This window comes from Hyperoodon ampullatus, assembly GCF_949752795.1.
Source record: "Hyperoodon ampullatus genome assembly, chromosome: 5".
Taxonomy (NCBI): Eukaryota; Metazoa; Chordata; class Mammalia; order Artiodactyla; family Ziphiidae; genus Hyperoodon; species Hyperoodon ampullatus.
In genome coordinates, this window is record NC_136918.1 from 81,213,190 (window position 1) to 81,235,581 (window position 22,392).

At 45.0% G+C, this 22,392-nt stretch overlaps 1 protein-coding gene across 1 annotated transcript in view; it reads right to left on the minus strand.

Annotated features, from left to right (window-relative positions):
- Positions 1–22,392, minus strand: part of ARHGAP31 (Rho GTPase activating protein 31) — a gene marked incomplete at both ends in the record, with an annotated part of 108,416 nt that overhangs the window by 3,071 nt on the left and 82,953 nt on the right. Inside the window, 5 exons of the mRNA XM_079704767.1 lie at positions 1,316–1,593; positions 8,476–9,048; positions 10,905–10,967; positions 17,232–17,356; positions 19,415–19,613. Coding sequence (XP_079560893.1) covers positions 1,316–1,593; positions 8,476–9,048; positions 10,905–10,967; positions 17,232–17,356; positions 19,415–19,613 — 1,238 coding nt within the window. The remainder of the gene's footprint in view (positions 1–1,315; positions 1,594–8,475; positions 9,049–10,904; positions 10,968–17,231; positions 17,357–19,414; positions 19,614–22,392) is intronic.

A 22,392-nucleotide genomic window follows, 5' to 3' on the forward strand; every position in this document is an offset into this window, starting at 1 on the left:
CAAATTCATGGCACATCTTACGCTTTCTGCCTGACAGTCTCTCCCTTCCTAATCTGCTCCGTACCCCTTTCTCCTAGCTAAGTTCTCAATCTAAATATCTATTCTGCAGAGAAGTCTTCCCTGACCCCCCTCCTCCCTCTGACTAGGTTGCATCCCCCTGTTATATGCTCCCACAGAACTCATACTTCCATAGCACCCTAGAAAAGACTTGGTTAATGACCTTTCACCTACTAAGCTGTCAGCTCCAAGAAGACAGTGATGGTGACCGTCTTGTACACTGCAGTGATCCCAGTGCTCAGCAGAGTGTCTGACACAAAATAGGTGTTTAATACATGTTTTTAAATGAATGAATGAATTGTTGCTTTTACTTGTTTCCACGAATCCAGCCTGGTTCTCCTTCTAGCATTAACTTCATCTGCTTCTCAAAGCAATGTCATTCATACTTGATCCCTCCCCAAATTCAATCCCCATAATACTCTTTGCAACCTTCTCCTTCTATAAATACAAACACACCTTACAGGAACCCTTATTCAGCCCTCCAGAGGCCACTTTGGTGTGCTTGCACTACCCTAACTCCCAGTCCACAAGCCTTTCGTGCGTGTCCCAGAAACCAAGTTCCTGGAAGCAAGTTAAAAGGCAAAGTGTTTTCTTTTCCCCTTTGGCACACTCCTCCACGTCACAGAGCTATTTCTCAAATGCAAGACTCCTCCCTGGATGTCCCTGGAAAACCTCCTCACGACTTCATCTTGAGCAAGAATATCCCCCCCACCCCGCAAAAGACCTTGGAAAATCCCACCTCTAAAAAGTGGAAAAGGTTTAGTACGCTCTGGCATCATGTTTTAAGTTCTCCAGAGCCATAGGAGGAAGGAATAGATCCTGAAAATCTTACAGAAGATTTTTACAAATAAACATAGACAACTGTCCATCCAGGATGTCTGGAAGAAGAGAGCTGGCCCCCATGAATAGTCATCACGTTTGGGACCAGGACATGAGAAGCAGGTTTTGTGCTGCTTCCAGAATTGAATGTCATTACATTCCCAGGACATGTTACTGGTTTATGGTGACTTCAGGTCAGAAATATTTAGAGTTGAGTCGGTCCTAGGGAATCTGAGCTGGATGGTTACTTTGTATCACCATAGGATCCCTGATAAGTTCACTGCAAAAAATCCCAGACCTGATTAGAAGGCTGTGCCGTAAAGTCCCTTTGGCAGAAACTGGTTCTTCAAACAAACAACAACAACAACAAAAACTGTACCAAGAGGCCCTGGGAAAAAGAGGACCCTACTGGCTGGACCAGGCAGTGAGTCCACCTTACCATCTCATGGAGAAACACTGCTTCACCTCTGGCCCCAGGGCTCTCCTGCAGAGCGCTGCATTCCACCTGGCCAGTCTCTCCACCCTCCTCCACCGCCTTCTCTGCATCCAACTTCTTCTCTAATTCACTTGAATGTCGAGAGCCTAGGGAGTGTTCTGAGGTTTTCTTCTCCAGTTGGCCGCCTGGCTCCTGGGGAAGGCCTTTGCTGCATTCCAGTGCTCTCACTGCATCTGGTCCTGGCTTAATATTCTCAAGAGCTGCCTTCTTAGGTACAGATGCTGCAATGAGGATGAGAGTTATCAGTGGAAGGAGACTCCATTCAAGAGAGGCCATTCCCCGCACAGTCTTTGTCCCGGACTAGTTCTGTGTCACATGGATGGAGGGAATTCTCCCAGCTCACTGCTCCCTCACATTCTTTACCCTTTCCTCCTACCAAAGATCTGTCCTCTGATCCCAGAGTCTCAGACTGTTGGAGATGGGAGGGACCTCGAAGATCATCTAGTCCAGTGGTTTTCGATTGGCAACCATTTGCGCCTCCCCTCTCCAGGGGACATTTGGCGATGTCTGGAGATGCTTTTGGTTCTCACAACCGGGTGGGGGTGGGGGGAGTGGCTACCAGCATCTAGCGGGCAGAAGCCAGGAATGTTTCTAAATATGCTACAAAGCATAAGACCACCCCCCACAAGGATTACCCAGTCCAAAATGTCAATAGTGTTGAGGTTGAGAAAGCTGGTGCTAATCCAATCTTTTGCCTGTTGTCTAAGGTCACAGAAACCTGTGATTTACACCAAGCTACAAAGATGTATTATGATTATGATTGCAGCTTCCCGTGTGACTCTTCCCAGGGGTGATCTGCACATCAGTTTGGCTATATCTTTATATCTAAAGTGATTAAGCTCTGATCTTAAACATCTACCAAGACACTAGAGAGGGAGGCAGACTTCATGTTTAGCCCCTACTGCCTTGCCTGAGGAAGGTCCTATTTCACTGTATAAGGCTGTTTCCACAATGTAGGATTACAGACTCAGTACTTAGCACAGTGCTTGTTACATAGCAGATCCTCAGTGATATCATTATTGTTTACATTGGAATTAAAGAAACCTGAGCTCAAATGCTAGTTTCTCAATGAATCTTGTAACCTTGATACCATGGCATAATAATATATAATAATATATTACAGGGCTGTTGTGAGGATAAAGTAGATTAGAGAGGCAAAGCACTTAGTACAGTGTCAGACATACAGTAGAAGCTCAGAAAAGTTTACTGACTGGGAATGAACTCTTCTCGTTGCCACTAGTTATGCTGGTGACATAAGGCCTCTGACCACGGTGCTGGCTTTGAAATCAGACCCAGTAGTAGCATCCTGATGTCAGAACTAATAATGCTTCAGAACTGACAAAGTGCTATTTTCCTCTGCCCATCACGTAGCAGGCTTGTTTTTTGAAATTTAACTTAATTTTTGAATATGTAAAATAACTACAGAGTTGAAAAGTTAAAATTATATAAAAAAGTGGTCTCAGAAAAGTTTTGCTTTCATCCCTGTTGCTTCCATTCTGTTCCACACCCCCCACTGTCTCCTATGGACAACCATGTTTACTAGTTTCTGGTTTATTCTGCCATAGTTCATTTTTGCATACATAAGCAGATACTTGTACCATATATGTTTTATTCCCCACCTTTATTACACAAATTATAGCCTGTGATTTATACTATTCCATGTTTTGCATTTTTTTTCACTTAAGAACGTATCTTGAAATCTATGCCGTATTAGTAATATACGTAGGTTAACTGTTCTTTAGGATGTGGGCTAGTTTGAGTTCCCCTCCAAGTAGAGCCTGAGCCAAGGTCCTGGCAGCAGGTCGCTTATTTGAAAGGTGGTCCCAGGAAGCAGGAGTGAGGAGGTGAGACAGTGATGGGGGAAAAATCAATAAGTGGTTTTACCACAGTGAGCAGCCAGAACTCAGTCCCTGGTGACCCTCTGAAGAACCACGAGGAATGTGCCCCATAGTTATGCCACCAAAGGGTGTACGGCTGGGGCATTAATCCCCTGACTCCCATCTCCTATTGGGTGAGAGCTGCCTCAGTTAACTCTCCATATACTTCTAGGCTTTCCTGAGCAAGGGCTGGGTGAGTTCCTCCCTTCAGAAAAAGCCCCAAGGCAGAAAACCAGAAACACAAGGCAGACACTTCAGATGCAATGCCTTCTGGGTGCAAAGAAACTGTCCCCCACAGATGAACAGGAGTTTGAGGAAATGGTGCTGGGCCCACAAAACTATGGACTCCATGGGACTCAACTGTGAGTGATGCACCTTAGTTATTCAATCCATCTCCTAAAGGTGGACATTTGGATTGTTTCCTGTTTTTTGCTATTACAAATAATGCCATGATATGCATAAACATTTTGTACTTGTGCAGCTATTTATTTAGAATAAATTCTTGGAAGTGAAACTTCTGGGTAAAAGGGTAATGCGTCAGTGATTTTTTTTTTAAATATATCTTTAAAAATATTTTTTTCCCATTTTACTAAGAACTCTTAGTTGGATGTTTGCCAGTGTCTCTTTTTGTAAAGCTCAGGGTCTTCCATTCATTGACTGTGGACTGTTAAAGTGAGGAGTGGAGGAAGGGTCTGCATGACATGTGAGCTTGTTCAGATCACTCACTGTCCTGCTCAAAGCCCTCCTCACTCTGGCTCAGCCACACATCCCCTCTTCTCCACTCCCCTGCGTGACACTGAGCAGACCTGCTACCCCTGACAGGCCTTATACTCCCCTGCTCTGGTCCTCCCTGAGACTCGACTCTAACCCAGTCTTCAAGACGCTAACCTAATAACACTTCTTTTGGATCCTCCGCAGACCACGCTCTCCTTCCCTCCACTTCCTGCAGCACTCACTGTAATAACCTGTGCGGTGCCAAGCCATCAGGTTACCATTTTCTTTTCACTTGTATGTGGTGCCCATCCCTGGGTTAAGTTCCTCAGGACAGAGGCAGCATCTATGTCTAGAAACTATCTTCTAAGGGCCTAGGAGTCCAATACATGTGGTTGCTGGATACTTGTAAGCTATAAAAGAGTCTCTGCAGCTCAGAAGGGAAGGACATTGTCAGGTTCCCAGCATGGGATGCTTTACGCATCCACTTTATGAAGTGGATGACCATGGAGACAGAGACTCCTAACGTCCCCTAGTATCCAGTCTCTTCCTCATTTTGAAATAGAACCTTCCCTGCCGCTCAGGTTTCGCTAGGTACCTGGCCATCCAGCCAGCGATGCTTCTCAGCCTCCCTTGAAGGTCAGCATGGCCATGTGAGTTTTGGCAGATGGGATGGAGGTGGAAGTGACGGGTGCAACCTCTGGGTCCACCCTTAAGTGGAAGCTGCTTGGGCGCCTCCCCTGATCCCCTTCCCACAGGCAGGAATGTGGTGGTGGTGGGGATGCTGTTGCGCTCACTTTGACCACACAGGCAGGAACAACACCCCTGGGGATGGCTGAAGGAACCTGGGACCCCAGAGCATCTCCCCGAGCGCATCCACCTACCTCTGGTATGCAAGATAGAAATCAACTCCCATCTTGTTTGAGCCACTGTGTTTTGTTCTCTATGTGACAGCAGCTTGGCCTGTACCTTAACTAACAGAAGCATGGGTTTATGAGATAGGCAAAACATATTTTTGTAGGTAGACTCCTGTTTCAGATGCACTAAAATATAACTATTTAAAAGAATTCTTTTGTACATTCTTCAGTAGAAGAATGAGGCAACTCCTAATATCTCTTAGGGTAATTCTGGAGTTTGATTGATCGGGCCTCCTTAAATTTATATGGTTACTCTGACCTCCCTCTAATAAGCATTTCTAGAAGGGGACCCAGAGAGTGTTAGTTGTAGCTTGTAAGTCAGCCCTTTCAGAAGGATCCAGTTTGTGGTCCTTTCCCGCCCCCCCGCCCCCCAACCCAAGGATGGAGGTTACCAAGACGTAGCCTTGAATCAGGTAGAAGTCAGATAATTCATTATTATGACTAATTGAATAACCTTTTTTTTCATTCAAAGCGATCAGTGATCTAACTTTCAACACTTTAGTTATAATGCAATACTTACTTGGTATCTCTTACTTTTTGGGTTGCACTGGAATTTTGCCTAGTTTGGCCAAAAGTAGAAGAACGGGTTTGAGCAGAGTGACTAAAAATTTAAATCAGGTAACCTGGAAAATTGTCTTTAATTCTATTTCTTTTACCTATTGCTACCGTACAAAAGAAAGAAAAAATAATTTATTAAGGAAGGTGAAGTTCTTCATTTGGAATAATTATGGAAGAAGATAAGTAACCTACGTGAACCTAACTCCATCAGAGAGAAAGGTGAGGGGCCCTCTGCTGTCGCTGAAGCTTTTGGCATCTCCCTCTGGCCACTGGTCCTAGATCCACGTGGCTGCCTCCTACAGGGTCCCTTGTTCTGCCCTGGCTGCCACTAATCACAGTCAGGGAAGCAGACTGGAGTCTCCATCAGTGTCTTTCCAAGACCAATTTGATACAGACTGGGTATTCTGAATTACAGAGAGAAGGAAGGAGAGAGGGAAAAAAAGTAACACACCGTCTGCCAAAAACCCCTTGGGGCCTGGGGACCCTCTCTTTTGGAAAGGACAGCCAATCACATAAACGCCTTTGGAAACACTTTTCTCCTCAAAGGCTGCGCTTCCTCTTCTAACCCTCACTCTGTTCCACCCACAGCAGCCCATGGAGCATTCTCCAGACAGGGCATCACTTAATTCCCCTACGTTTTTGCTCCTCTTGTGCCCCATCCTGAAGGGAAGGGGGAGGGGAAAGGGACTGATGTTTACTGAGCATCTTCTGAGGGCCACACCCTGAGCAGGCATTTCATGAATATTTTCCCATGCGGACCTCATCCCAGCCCTTGAGATAGGAGCCATCCCTGCTTTGCAGAAGAGAAACAGGCTCAGAGATATCAACCAGCTGTCACACTGCCCCAAAGTGGTGAAGCTCAGATCTGAATCTGCCCAGCTGGGGACCAAAATCTATACACTTCTCACAACAGTCAGCACCTCTCAGCCCATAATGCCCTTTTCCATCTTTTGTGCATGCGGAAGTCCTACCCATTTATGAAGGCCCAAATGTCACCACTTCTGAGAAGTGTTCCTGGAATCCTCCTGAGAGGGCTGCTTCTTTTAGATGCCACTGAAGTCCTTTCTGAACACCCCTTTCATGATACTTTGGGTACTTACGCTCTCCCTCATTCAAAAAGCCCAAAGGAGCACATATCCAGACAAAACTCTCATTCAAAAAGATAAACGTACCCCTACGTTCATAGCAGCACTATTTACAATAGCCAAGACATGGAAACAACCTAAATGTCCATCGACAGATGAATGGATAAAGAAGATGTGGTACATATATACAATGGAATACTACTCGGCCATTAAAAAAAAACACAAAATAATGCCATTTGCAGCAACATGGATGCAACTAGAGATTATCATACTAAGTGAAGGAAGTCAGAAAGAGAAAGACAAATACCATATGATATCACTTATATGTGGAATCTAAAATATGACACAAATGAACTTATCTACAGAACAGAAACAGACTCATAGACACAGAGAACAGACTTGGGGTGGCCAAGGGGGAGGGGTGTGGGGAGGGATGGAGCGGGAGCTTAGGTTTAGTAGATGTAAGCTATGATATATAGGATGGATAACAACAAGGGCCTACTGTATAGCACAGAGAACTATATTCAATTTCCTATGATAAACCAAATGGAAAAGAATATAATAAAAGAATGTGTATATATATGTGTATAACTGAACACTTTGCTGTACAGCGGAAATTAACACAACATTGTAAATCAACTATACTTCAATTAAAAAAAAAAAGCCCAAGGAAGGTGTTAGGCTACTTCCACAAGCTGACCCTGTGCTGCAGGTGGGTGCAGAGTTTCAGTTTCCCTTTCTAGTTTGTGAGCTTGCTGGGGGAAGGGATTGCATCTTAACAATCGTTTTAACTCTACAGCCCATAGCAAACACGTGAGGGATCATGGCAGAATGCTTAAAAGCATGGATTTTTAAAAATCTGGATGAAAATCCTGGCTTTTACACTTCCTTGCTATGAGTCCTCGGGCAAGTTAACAGATTCCTCTCTAAGCAAACGGGGGTAATAGTAACTACCTATACCTCATGGAGTGTGGTGAGAAGAAATGCAATAATACATGTAGAACACTTAGGACAGTGCCTGACACCATGATAGGTGATCAGAAAAAGCTAGCTTATATTAATTTTTATTTTTGTGTATGGTGTTGGGGTGTGTTCTAATTTCATTCTTTTTTACATGTAGCTGTCTAGTTTTCCCAGCACCACTTATTGAAGAGACTGTCTTTCTCCATTGTATATTCTTGCTCCTTTGTCATAGATTAGGTGACTATAGGTGCGTGGGTTTAGCTAATATTAATTGAAATAGAAATATTCTTAAACCACAATGAGCATTTATTGGTTTGTCTCTCAGCCAGCCTTTCCTCTGAGGTTCTCATTACTTCCCTTTTGTGTGACTCACAGTTGGTTGTTGGTTCTCACTCCAGAGACGGCCCAGGGACCCTCACTTGGCCAATCTTAGAATCCTATTAGTCTGACAACAGTAACTGGTCCAAGGCTGGGCATGTGACCCAAGCAGGCCCAAACACAGAGTCCTCCCCGTGTTTTTTTTTAAAAGGAAATTGGGAGGAGGATGCTCTTTCTCACCGCTAGGGCAGCTAGCCATGTTCTCTGCAGATGTGAGGTAGAAATGTGGGATGGGTGGATTGTGTCTGGAAGAGTTAAATCCCCAGTTCCAGCTCTGCATTCCATTCCATAAGCTTTCCCTCCTGCCTTACATTTACTGAGTCCTTACTGTGTATTAGACCCTGTTCTGATAGCTTTACATCTATTAACTAATTTAATATTCACAACTTAATATTAACATTATCCCTATTGTACAGATCAAGAAGCTGAAGCATGAAGTGGTTATGTTAACTTGCTGAAGATTGTACAGCAAAATGGCTGAGCCTATACTTGTACCAGGCAGTCTGGCTCCAGAGCCCGCAGTCTTAACCACTTCACTACATTGCCTCGCAAACTCTGTTTAAGCCTGGTTTTTCCTCTCTTGCAATGGAAAGAGACCCTCTCCCTTACTTTACCTGTAGAAGTCTCAACTCCCAGTGGCTTCTCTTCAGGCCAATCTCCACTCTCTGAGCCTTGGAAAGAAAACTCTTCCAGGCTGGAAAGAGACTGTAGCTCCTTTGGGGGGGTTCTGCATGGGGTGCTGTTGGTGCTGATGACGGCTGACACGCGGAGCGGCACGGACACAGCAAAGGGCTTGGAGATGTTCAGGGCCTTGCGCTGGTGACGGGGAGAGGGCTCCACCTGGAAGAGGCTGCTGGTAAAGACAGATTTGCTGGGGCTGTCGTTTGAGGTGTAGAACATACCCAGCATCTTCGGGGCTGCTTGCTCGCTCTCGGGATCCTCGATGGGTCGGAACACCTTCAGCTGCTCAGGTGGGGCCCGGGCCTGAGCGCCCTGCAGCTGGCTTCGGTCACTGCTCACGTCAAAGCCCCCCTCGGCCCCCGTCGGCATCCCCTCCTGGCCCCATTCGCCCTCTTGCTTGCTGAGGTCACATGAGCTGCCAGTGCTAGTCGAGTGCATTTTCGCTGCTGGAATGAAAAATCCACCAGTGGTGACTGTTCGATTGAAATTTCCTTTGGTTTCTTTCCCTAGTGAAAAAGCAAACAAACGTGGTCAGCAGCCGGAGCACACACATCACTGAGCAGCCTTCCTGTAAGGGCAGGCACACGATACTTGAATATTGGAAAGGCATAGCATGATAATAAGGGCATAGCTATCCTAATGAAGACAGGTACATAACATTTGGTTGACAAGAGGAAACATCTCCTTATGTGCACCGAATCTTGTCATAATGCCCTGATAGAACCATTTTGTTGTATCATATGTATCTGTTTTAAACTTTGCAGGTAGAGCAGTTTCCAAAAGAAAGACACTGCTGAAATTGCTAAGCAGAGCAGTCATCCACCAAGCATTAAATGTAGATCATGAAAAAATAAAAAGATGGGAGATGACAGAATGATGTTTGCTCAGAATGAAGATAAAAAGGCCAAAATAACAGAATCTTGTTTCATTTTAAAACTTTAAAACTTATTGTTTTAAGTCTTCTCTGGCAGATGGATCCAAACAGGGGTTTGATTTCCCAGCAAGGAAACAAATGCTGTTCTCAGCTAGTTCCGCCTTTTCCCAGGCTTCCTCCTGCTGATTCAGAGGATGAGAAACTAGAAATGTAAATTCACTAAATGTTAGAAAGCACAGTTGTGAGGAGTGAGTTCCTGACTGACTTAGAAGTGAAGGCAAAGGAGAGAAAAAATCTGTGTGTGAAATAAATAAGCTGGGAGACAACAACTGAATTGCCAGGGATCTGGAAAACAATTCCCAACTAGGCACTAAGTGCTACGTCTTAGGTAACATTAGGTTTAAAATTCTTAGGAACCACTCTGTAGGAGAAGTGTAATTATCTCCCTTAACACATGAGGAAACCGAGACTTGAGAGGTTAGATAACCTGCCCAATGCCCACGGAAGTGGTGACCTAGCTTTTGGTGTCTTTTTTGTTTTGTTTTGTTTTTTAGCTTTTGAAATATTAAATCCTGCCAAACTGGGCAAGAACTGCCCCCAAGAGGTTTCAAAACCAAGCAAATTGATGAATATAAAGGTGAGAAAATGCTAAAAGGATTGAGCCAGCTTAAAAAGATCTCATTGAATATTTTACAAGTTTAGTATTATTTTTTGAAAGTTGTTCTAAAGATTTTGTTTTGTTTCAGGCTGCCTCATTTATCAAAGAGCAACATACCTTGTATTAAAGGGATTCGAAAGTCATGGTACAATCATGGGGGAGTTTAAACAGTCTGCTGCTAGGGAAGCCCTGTGTCTTGCCAGTTGTAGCAGTGCTTGTTGGCTGCTTAACAAAAACAGAAGCAAGGGCTACAGCCAAGTCAGCCCTTAAGGCTGGAGCTGTAAGAACTAACATGGTGAGGTGCCGCTTTGGTGACGGGTGTCACCTGGCATGCAACTGTATGTACATCTGCTCCAACCAGCAGTGACCAGCTACATGCCAGGCTGGTGCCTGTCAGTGTTTATTGATGAATGAAGGAATGAGTGACTCTACCAACGCAAAATCATGACTTGACAAACACAATGAAGCTAATGCCTACGGAAACACCTAAATTCAAAACTCTTCTTTATGCCCCAGGGGGGAGCCTCTTCTGCCTTAGTTTTCAGGTGTTGACCTTTTACCTGGCTCAGGATTGAATGCAAGGAGGCTGCTGTCTCCAGCTGTGGGGAGATAGGCTGGAGAAAGAGGCCTCGTGGAGTAGCGGAGGTTACTGCAAGGGCTGTGTGCGCCCCTTGAGTTCCGGAAGGTCGGAGGGATCTGGGCCTGGGGGATTGTGTGTGGCCATGACTGGAGATGAGCAGGGTCTGCGGTTTAGGAAGGCAAGTCTGGTGTGGGAGCGCCAGTCTCGCAGTTGTAATCCCCAGTTCCAAATCCAACTGAAAAAATCTCACCTTCCACGGGCACTGAGCACAGCGAGTCCATGCTTTTAGCTGGTCGGATAGTAGCCTTTTCCACTAAGGACAAAAGAAAAAATATCCCTGATGAATGCTTGTTCAGAGAAAGTGTTTAGAACAATAGGTCAGGCTGTAGGTACAAAAAAGAAATTTCTTTAGGAAAGTTTTTCAAGTATTTATAATCTTCCCCTTTGGAAAATATTCCCCACTCCACCTTAGATGTTCCTCCTTTCTTGGTGGGACTGACCTTATAAAAATAGGGCATTTGTAGATCAAAGGTTTATTAACATTTTACAGATAAAGGTAGATTACAATTTTGTCACATAGCTATTAACAAATGAGGAGTCCTGAACCCGATTTTATTGTACAGAAAAGACTCAAAGATTCATCCATGGAGTAGAATCCATGGGGCTCCAGGCAACCCCTCCTATCTGCCAGGCCAGAGAGCAGAATTCTTGGCTGCAGCCACATCGCTCAACGCCCAGGAACTTGGTACAACAGGTGAGAGAGAGCCCAGGGGTGCTTTTCTCCCTTTCTCCTGTGTGTCACCTTTCTCCACGTGCAGCTCTGCTCTTTGATGTCTGCAGCCTGGTTGCTCCCCCAATGCTCTCACCCACCAGCCTCACCCTGGAGCAGATCCCAACCAAACAAACCTTTTCTGAGCACCTGCTGTGTGCCTGGTAGACGCTATGCATCTTTGTTAAGCCACCCAAGTAGGTTTTCAGAAGAGTATGGTTTAAATAAATAAAAACGTATTATTTCAGGCATAGGCTTAGGCACTTTCACAAACATCATCATGTCTTTTCAGGAAGGCGTCCAGGGCAAACTTGCTAGGAGGGGAGAGAGGGCAATTTAGAAGCTGACCGGGAGCCCCAGGACTTGTGGCTTTAAGGTAACTCTGGATCCAGGCAGATCTGGCTTTGAATCCCAATTCTCCCACTTTTGGGGCTGTGTGACCTCAGAGAAGCAACTTACCTTTTTGAAACTTCAGTGTTTTGGTATGAAAAGGAGGAACAGTAGAGCTGTTGTGAGGATGAAATGAGTAGTGCATATAAAATAGGTTGCATTAACCTAGAATAAATGCTCAAGAAGAAGTAACTATTGTTGATGGTTGTTGATGTTATTCAAGATAAACTAGGGCTCAGCAACAAGGGTAAACTCAGGAGATGGTTCTAAAAGAAGCACTCAGTGTTGGCTCTAACCCAAATCGGGCGCTAACTCACACTTGCTTTGTCCCTCTTTTAAAGATCCTTTTTTCCTTCTTGCTCCAAACCCTGCTCCTTCTGAGAGGCTCTGAATTAGCCCCTTGGCCTCCCAGGCTCTGGGCTTCTCTCTGCCTGGGTCCCACTGGGCTCTGGAAGGACACAGCAACGTTCACCCAAAGCCTTGGTGACACCAAGATTGCCTTCCACCTCCTTACTTCCAGAGGTAAGCCAGAATTCTCATTCTTGGAAGATGGACTATTCCCACAAGTTTACAAAATGACTTTTTTTTTTAACATCTTTATTGGAGTATAATTGCTTTACAATGGTGTGTTAGTTTCTGCTTTATAACAAAGTGAATCAGCTATACATATACATATGTTCCCATATCTCTTCCCTCTTGCGTCTCCCTCCCTCCCACCCTCCCTATCCCACCCCTCTAGGTGGTCACAAAGCACTGAGCTGATCTCCCTGTGCTATGCGGCTGCTTCCCACTAGCTATCTATTACAAAATGACTTCTAAAACTGCCTGGCCAGCCTCCCTTCATTCGTGTATTCTTTTTTTTTTTTTTTGGCCACACCATGCGGCTTGCAGGATCTCAGTTCCTGACCAGGGACTAAACCCAGGCCATGGCAGTGAAAGTGCCGAATCCTAACCACTAGACCACCAGGGAACTCCCCGTTCGGTATTCTGAGACAAGATTTTGCCTTTGTTTTCCAAGAGCTGCATTTCTTGGCCTTCCTCTGGGTTTCATGTATCACCCTTCAGGGGTAGTGACCAGGTGACACTGAGTGTCACGGAGGATGGGTAAGCGTTCTGGTTGCAGGGCCATCAGTGTTCACCTTTCCTGCTGGACCCTCTTTCTGACAACACAGCTCCTTCTGGTCCTGGTGGCCACAGTAGCTGCTTTTGGGAACAGTCTCCAAGAATTCCCTGGCTCCTTGTCTGGATAGAAACTAAGCACTCAGAAATCCTTGGCCTATGACTACACAATCGTCCTTGGTATTCTGGGGGGACTGGTTCCAGGACCGCCACGGATACCAAAATCCACGGATGCTCAAGATCCTTATGTAAATGGTGTACTGCAGTCGGCCTTCCCTATCCACAGGTCCTGCATTTGCGGATATGGAGGGCTAACTGTATTTAGATTATATTTTTCTGTCTGGGACCTTGGCCTCATGGAAATGCATCCACCAGTTGTCTTTGGGTCCTTGGGTTCCCCTCTCTTGGTTTATCTCTATGGCTTTATTTCCCTACTCAAGGGAGTTCACTCTGGAGGGTTCCCTGCAATCTTCCTGTTTGATAATATACAAATTCCAGTACACCAGTGTCTGGGAGACTCCAAAGTTTATGCATCTCCATTCAGTCAATACCCAAGTTTTTCTTATCCTTTAGTATTTCCTATTTCTGTTCCATTTTCTAAACATGGTTAAACATACCTTCACCTGCCCCCGCACCAAAAAAAACCCCAATACTATATACATGGTGAATCAATTTTTAAAATGCTCTTAAATATGGAGTTTTTAAAAAAGATTTTAAAAATTATTTATCAATAAATATGTTAATCCACTGATTTCCTTTTTTCACATGCATATTTCAACGAATAGCAAGCCCACGTGCCATTTACAGTGACCATGCTGGTGGGTTATGACCAGAAAGCTCCCTACTCCCTACCCCCCAGTCTTTAGCTTCTAGGGATCCAGCAACACTCTTCTGGTGAAAAGCAGCCACTCGGGCAGTAGTCAAGGTCACAGAGAGCCACTTATATTGACGCTGATGGTTCTTTAATTTCACCCCTGCATCCCATCAAAATTCAGCCAGTTTGATGAACTATCTCTGATTAGCTTATTCATGAGATAGCAGTGGTTTTCAACACCGGCTGCATATCAGAATCACCTGGGGAGGTTTTTAGAAATTACCAATACTCTGACTTCACCACCGAACTCCTGAGGCAGAGCTGCTGTGGGTGTGGACCATACTCTATGGCCGAGCTGAGAAGCTGGCCAGGGACGTCCTGTGCATTCTGTGAGTTTACGACTGTTTGATCCAGCACCTGGGGCTTCTTCCTTTTGAAAACCACATGGGGGTGGAAATCTTCATAAGTCAAGATCAAAGAAAATCATTTAATCTATTTTTACTCGATTGTTTTGTTCTATTTTTTTTAACTTTTTTTTACTCGGGGAACCTCTTTCATTGTGTCACTGATTCTGTAACTGAAGGGCTCTCTGATGTGCTTCAGCAAATCTGTTATTAGATCAGGGGTTTCCTGCCAGGTACTCCCCCTTATATTCTCCTTTGAGAACCCTAATTTCTGATTTGTATCTGCTCGACCATACCTATAGCAACCTGCCCTCTTCACCTGGCCATCTTGCCATTTTGTGAAAGATGTTTTTCCCTATATAATGAATACTGTAGACGCCTACCCAGAATCCATTTCCCTTTCCCCTTCTCACAGAGCCCTGTACACCTTGAGTGCATCTCATTCCTCATACAGGGGTGTAATGCCATTCCTCATGCCAGTGATTGGTTCAGGAACCCAGGCCTGAGCCAGTCAGCACAGGGCACTCCCGTAGCCATAGGGATTGACCCATGTGACTCAGTGAAGGCTACTATTGTGGGGTGGAGGGAGGCGGGCAGACAGACACTTAACTGGGGTTTCCGGGAAAGAAGAGTCCCTGCCCTTAGGAGCAAGCTACCAGAAATGATGTTCTTTCTCCTTCTGGATATAGTGAGAGTCAAAGGTAAAGCCTAGAACTACTGTAGCCACTTTGTGGAGGCAAAGGAAGCCAGTCTGGGGACGAGGCTGACCGACAGAAGAGGGCATAGCTGAGGAAAACGTGGGAAATGGAGACAGAGCCACTGTACTAAACCACCCCTGAAGCCTTCCCTACATCTGGATGTCCCAATAAACTCCCTCCTTGCAGAAGCCAATTGAGTTGGATTTGTCATTACTTACAGCCTAAACCACTGTACTTGCTATACCCTGTGACATCCCTCATTACTCCAATAGGCCAATGTGACAATTTCTAACATCTGTGCTTTATGATCCTTGGAGTACAATTATCACTGGGCTTGAGGAAGGTCCTTAAAAATATTACCTCATTTTTTCCTATTGGCATTAGTTTTTCCTCCCAAATCTTTATTATTAAGAATTTCATACATTCAGAAAAGTTGAAGACCTCTAAACCTATTACCTAGGTTGACATTTGCCACATGTCTGCTGTATCTATCTCTTTTTATCTATCTGTCTACCTACATACATATGTTTTGCTGAATCATTTGAAAGTGAGTTTCAATATTTTGACACTTCATCCTTAAATACTTCAACTTTAGCATATGTCTCCTAAGAACCATCAGCACACTATGAGAATGTACTATTCTTCAATATCATCTAAAATCCAATCTATTTGTCCCCCAAATTATCTTTTGTAGTCCTTTTTTTTCAAACTAGTATTCAATCAAGTTTGCTCATTACATTTGTACATTTACCTTTTATTACTTGCTTTCATAACAACTGCCCTCATTTTAAAAAAATCATGCTTTCAATTTATAACACTAAATGTCTTTGTGGCAAATTTCTATGGCCTCTGCTTTCTGACACAATATTCAGCCGGACTGGTTATATTCCCCATTATATAGTGGTTCCCTCAGTTTCCTCCTGCATCAATTCCTATTCACTACTCAGATATAATTCCCACAGGGCAGCATTCCTATTTAAAAATCATGATCCTGGGGCTTCCCTGGTGGCGCAGTGGTTAAGAACCCACCTGCCAATGCAGGGGACACGGGTTCGAGCCCTGGTCCGGGAAAATCCCACATGCCATGGAGCAACTAAGCCCGTGTGCCACAACTACTGAGCCTGCACTCTAGGGCCCGCGAGCCACAACTACTGAGCCCACGTGCCACAACTACTGAAGCCCATGAGCCACAACTACTGAGCCTGCGCTCTAGAGCCTGTGAGCTACAACTACTGAGCCCGTGTGCCACAGATACTGAGCCTGCACTCTAGAGCCCGTGAGCCACAACTACTGAGCCCACGCACCACAACTACTGAAGCCCGCGCACCTGGAGCCAGTGCTCTGCAACAAGAGAAGCCACCTCAATGAGAAGCCTGCACACCGCAAGGAAGAATAGCCCCCGCTCAACACCACTAGAGAAAGCCCACGCACAGCAACAAAGACCCAATGTAGCCAAAAATAAATTAAATAAATAATTAATAAAAAAAAAATCATGACCCTCACCCTGGGGGAAAAGGGACAGATCTTCCTTACAGTAGAGTTCAATTAATAAATGTAGAAGGAATGAAGGAAATGGAGAATGACCATTTGGCAAACACCACAGTAATAACTGTTGCAGACAAGAACCACTGATGGATGTTAAAATGCATGGATGAAAGTATGATGAAAAAAGGATATTTGCATAGTCTGAAAATATCTCCCACAAGATACTTATTAATTGCAAAGGAAAAAAATAGTAACTTTGCAGGGACAAACCTTGTAGATAGCACTTTAACCAAGTGCTCAAAACTGACATTACCAACAATAAAATATTGACTTCATGTGCCCCCTGGTATGACACATTGAGACATAACCTCAATCTAACCATGAGAAAACATCAGACAATCCCAATCTGAGGTATATTCTACAAAATAAATGGCCAAAACTCTTCCAGAGTGTCAAGGTCAGAAAGACTGAGGGACTGTCCTAGGTTGGAGGATTAAAGAGGCATGACATCTAAATGCAATGCAGGTTCCTGGACTGGATCCTGGACCAGAAAAAGGACATCAGAGGGACAACTGGCCAAATATGAATAACATCTGCAAATTATTTAATAGTATTATATTGATATTAATTTTCTGGTTTTGATCATTGTATTACAGTTATCTAATATGTTAACATTTGGGGGAGCTGTGTGAAGGGTCTACAGGTTCTCTGTGTACTATTTTTGCAAATTTCTTGTAAATCTAAAATTATTTAAAAAAACCAAAAAGACTTCAGTTAATTTATAAGTTTCTCTTTCAGGGTTAGTGAGTTTGACATAATCAAACCAAAGACTTAAGAAACAAAACTGAAAAAAAAAATATATATATATCTTATAAACATAACTGCTATTGATTCTTACCTGAGAGCCTCTGTCCTCTCACAAATACACTCCCATTTCTACTCAGCTTTGATTTAGAGTCTGATCCAGAACGTCCCAGGTTAAATATTGATTTCCACTTCTTTGATTTACTGGAGAGCTTTCTTCTAAAGGAGCCAAGCCACAGGGGGTTAGTTTGGTAACTAGCTATTTCAGTGGGACTTTTAAACTAAGAAGGAATACCCCAAACATGTTCTTCATTATGAACAGCTCTGACATATCAGGAAATTCCTCTCTAAAATCCAAGTTGAGCCTGACTCTCACCCTGTCTGGGAATGCCCATGATGACCAAGCTAGGTTTTCATGAGTCAGAGTGAAGGACCACATTCCCCAGAGGAAGGGACAAAGATGTGCTATTACAGGCAGGGGAGGGGGCAAACAGAGACAGGGGTCGGTGGCAGACTCAGAGGTCACAAGCAACCACAGTTCTGGGAATTCCGGTAAGCAGTTCAGTCCTGGGTTATCAAAGATACTTATTTTTTTTACAGGAGTAAACACTAAAGGCCAGAGACCTCAGTCCTGTTATGCTCCTTGCACTGCAGCCACACTGCTGGGACATCCACAGGCGAGGAGGGGGCTCGGGTAGACTTTAGTGGACTGCAAAGGGGGTGGATGAGAAAGCAACTTAGAAGAGAGCCTGGCCTGGGAGAGCTGCAGGCTGCTGGGTGTGGTCAGCGGTCACTGCAGAGAAAGGCAGAGGGTAGTCACTGTGTTTCTGGCTTTGTCTCTCATTTCTCTGATGAAGCAGGGAAAGCTGAGTGCCAGACTGGGCCAGAGGGCCTGGTGCCACCAGGGTTCATCACAGAGGCCTTGCCTGGCTCTCGCCGGCCTTGCTCTCAAACTTCATAAAGTTCCAGGATGAAACCCTGCAACCTGTGGGCTCCACAGAGGACCTTTTCTCTGCAGGGTTCTTATAGAACATCCAGGTCTCAAGCACAGCATGATTTTACAATCCATCAGAGACAGATCTGCCGTGCTTAGTGGTTTCTATTGGATCTGGCCTGATGTTTTCAAGCACTAGACCTTGGGGTGGATTTTACATAATCACATACCTTGAGGTATGGTATGAAGGCACAGAGAAAGTGAACTTGATTGTCCTTCAGAGGTAGTCTTCCTGACCCCTGAGTGGAAGTCTTATTCTCCAGGGATTTAGGGGGAGGGGCAGTGGGGATCAGTCTTTCAAAACAGAGAGAGAGAGAGAGAGAGAGAGAGAGAGAGAGGACCATCCATGCACTTCAGGAAGTAGAGGGGTTTCTCACCAGGTGAGTCCCAGGTGCCCTTCCCAGAGCACACAGTGTGACAGGCGCCCCCTACCCCTGTGCAACGTGGCAGCACTCTTTCTCCCTCCCCAGGGGGAAACAGCCTCTCCATCGTGTGGAGGACGCCGATGAGAGGTCTGAGAGGTCTGTTTTCATACCTCCTTTCACTGACCAAACAGCGAGGTGGACACTCTCCAGTGAAAAGATTGCCTTTTGGCTCCTCCACCTACTGTCTGCCTAGGATTTCGGACCCCTGCTTCAGTCACTGCCTCCTTTTTACAGTGGGGCATGGGGGTGGGAGAGGCATGTGTGGAGACCAGGGTTACCACAGAATAAGTGAGAAGGAGAAGGGAGGGAAGATATGAATGAGAATCGTGTTTGTTTTTGGAGGGGAGGGAGGGCTCTAACAGGTAAGAGAGGAGGAACAGAAGCCAGGATGCACGTCCCCAGGTGCCATGTTCCCAGAGGTCTCAGTCCAGAGCGGTGCCCTCCGCTCATCCCTACGCCTTCCATAGGTCCCGTGGGAGGTGCAGGATGGGAGGAGGGGGTCAAGTTTTTGTGTTTTGCAACCTTCCTTTTGAAAATGTCAAGCTTATTTTGTCTCAACTAAGGAGTAAAGGGTTTTAGTTCTGACTCTTGACACCTATGAGCCCCACCCACACCATGGTAACTAGGGATCTCCGGTGGGAACTCAAGGTCTTGATGACTTCGGGGCAGTGAGTGAAGGCATCAGCCGCTGGTGAATGTCGTGGGGGCAGCTCCCTTCTCTTCTGGAATGCTTCCTTACCCCCTAACCCAGACCACACCCCCAGCCCATGCTGCCATCACAGCCCCGAGACTCTATCGCTTCCTCCTCCGTCCCCCTCCACCTAAACATCTCCCAGAACTTGGAAGAAGGACACTTACTTGTTGTCTGGTAACTCAAGGACAGTGTGGAAGAGGGTGCCCATGGGAGGGACAATCTCAGGCAGGCTATTCTCTCTCCTCTCCTTCCGGGCAGGGTGATTAGTAGCTAGGCTCCGGGCCTGAGCTTCCTCCAGACTCACCAACTTCATGGGCAGGGAGAGGGCTGGCAACGTCAGGCTCTTCATGATCGGCCGGTTTTCTGTAAAGAGGAGAGAAGAGCTCATAGACCTCCTGGGAGGAGGCCTGGACACTGGCTCCAGCCAGAGCCCCCATCCACAGCCCCTCCATTCCTGACCTCCTGACCGGGGCTTCTCCTGGGAGTGGTGGGGTCTATAGGGCAGAGACTACACGTGGGGATCTGACAGCCCTCCTGGCCGGACCAACCAGGGGGCACACAGGGGCTTCAGAAGGCAGCCTGCATTCCTGTACTTTTCAGACTATTCATTCATTCATGCACACAACAAATGTATTGAGCACTTACTGTGGGCCAGAGTGACGGTAGTGGGTATTTGCCCCTGGGAACCGTCTAATGCTTTGGTCAGGTGGGAATGTGTGTTCAGCCACAGAGGCAGCCTCACTCATCTAGGGTAGGGCAGGATAGTGCCCCTCCTCTCCGCAGCTGGAGAACATAGGCTCCAGGGGAATTGAAGGTTGCAGCCTCGACTTTCCTGAAATTACCTAGCCTTGTATCTCTGCAGTAGAAAGACATTTTATGGCTATGCTATTCCCTAAGAGATAAGTGGCTTTTTATTCACTACCTAATCATCTTCAAGTGTAGGCAAGCCAATTCTTTCCTTGTAAGTTTTTTTAAAGAATGGAAGTGATGATGACAGATCAACGGTGTCCACGATTATCTTTTTTCTCCAAGTCAATTTTTTTTTTTTTCAAATTGGAGCAATCTTGTACCCCCTGTCTCCAGCCAGGGACATTTGGCAATGGAGACATTTTTAGTTGTCACAGGTGTGTGGGGGAATGCTACTGGCGCCTAATAGTTAGAGCCTAGGGATGCTGCTAAACATCCTACAATACACAGGACAGCCCCTCGACAAGAATTATCCAGCGCTAAATGTCAACAGGGCCAAGGCTGAGAAACTCTCATCTAAGCAAAAACGAAGAGGTCTAAGTTTGCCTCTACTTAGTATTTTGGCAACCTTGCCAGTTTTCTGTAACTCTGGAAGGGGTAAAGAGACTCAAGGGTAATTTGGACCAATTGACACTAAGAAATCACTTTTGGTATAGGACTCAGCTAATTTTCAGAAAGCACCTCGGTGGTGGTGCTATTTCTCTTTGCAGAGCGTGACCCTCTCTGAGTGAAATAAAACCACTGACAAAAGGCCTTGCAGACCATGTGACTGTATGTGACTCTGGGGCGTTTCCAAGGAGGAGAGCATGGCCGTCATTCAGCAGGACTACAATTAGATAAATTTGTGATCCTAAAGATGTTTCAGTGAAGTTTCCAACTTTAACCCAGTTTTCCCACTGAATCCAAAGGAGATTAAAAATATTTAAATTTTATTGACTCAATATTTGTTCATAGATCCTAGGTTATGTATGACTTTTTTAAACTTAATTATTTATTTACTTAAAACATTAAATCATTCTGGGAGCAACTGGAACAACAAGAAAAACATAAAGTGCAGGATCAGGAAACCTAGCACCCACCTCTTGCCATGGTTGCAGGCTCCAGTATACTAAGGCCTACTCATCATTTCTGCTTAGATGTTCGATAGGCATCTCCAGCTTTACATCTCATCACAGAGCTTGTGATTTTTGCTCCTTATCTCGAAACTGGTACCTCCTCCCATCCTCTCCAAATCGGTAAATAGCACCATGGATCACCCAGTTGTGTAAGCCAAACCTGGAGTAGGTATTTTTCGTTGATTCCTGTCTTTGATGTACCCCTTCTCCCCCACATCCAGCCTATAAGCAAGTCCTGAAACTCTACCTCCAAAATATATCCTGAATCCAGCCAAATTCCTCCTTTCCACTGCTAACATGCACAAACAGTCCCCAACTTCAACAGTGGTTCAACTTACAATTTTTCGACTTTAGGATGGTTGTGAAAGCAATATGCATTCAGTAGAAACCGTACTTTGAATTTTGATCTTTTATCAGGCTAGTGATATTCTGTACAATACCCTCTTGTGATGTTGGGTGGGCCTCAGCTCCCAGTCAATCATGCGACCCCAAGGGTAAACAAGCAGTAAACTTATAACCATTCTGTTTTTCACTTTCAGTACAGTATTCAATCAATGACATGAGCTCGTCAACACTTTATTATAAAATAGGCTTTGTGTTACATGATTTTGCCCAACTGTAGGCAGGCGCAAGAGTTCTGAGCACGTTTAAGGTAGGCTAGGCTAAGCTATGATGTTCAGTAGGGTAGATGTATTCAATGCATTTTCGACTTAATGATATCTTCAACTTATTGAAGATACGTTTATTGGGACGTAGGTTGAGGAAGATGTAGTCCAGTCCACCATGATTTCCCTCCTGACTTCTGCCATAGCTCCTTAACTGGTCTCCCTGCTTCTAGCCTTTCAGTCTCTGCTCCACACAGCGACCCAGATGCTCAGATCCCACACGCCCTGCTCAAACACCTCCAGTGCTTTCCCCAGCACAGAGGACAAACCAGACTCTTAGTATGACCGACCAGGACCTTCCATCTGCTTTCCCTCTCTCCTCTTTGCCCACTGACACAGTGGTCTATAAAAATATACAGTGAAATTTTTTCAATGTATACTCCCATTGTATACACATATATATAGTTGTAAATTACACATATATACCACTGTATTTGTTTTATGTGTAATAGAAAACATACAACATCATAGAATTACAAAGTATACAATAAAACCAATGGAAAAGAATTCTAATAGTTTCTTCCAACACCCATACTTTGGTACTTTGGTCTTTGGCGTCCCCTGGGTGGGGCACCCCACTTTGGAGACTGCATTTCTGTAGCTACACTGGCTGAC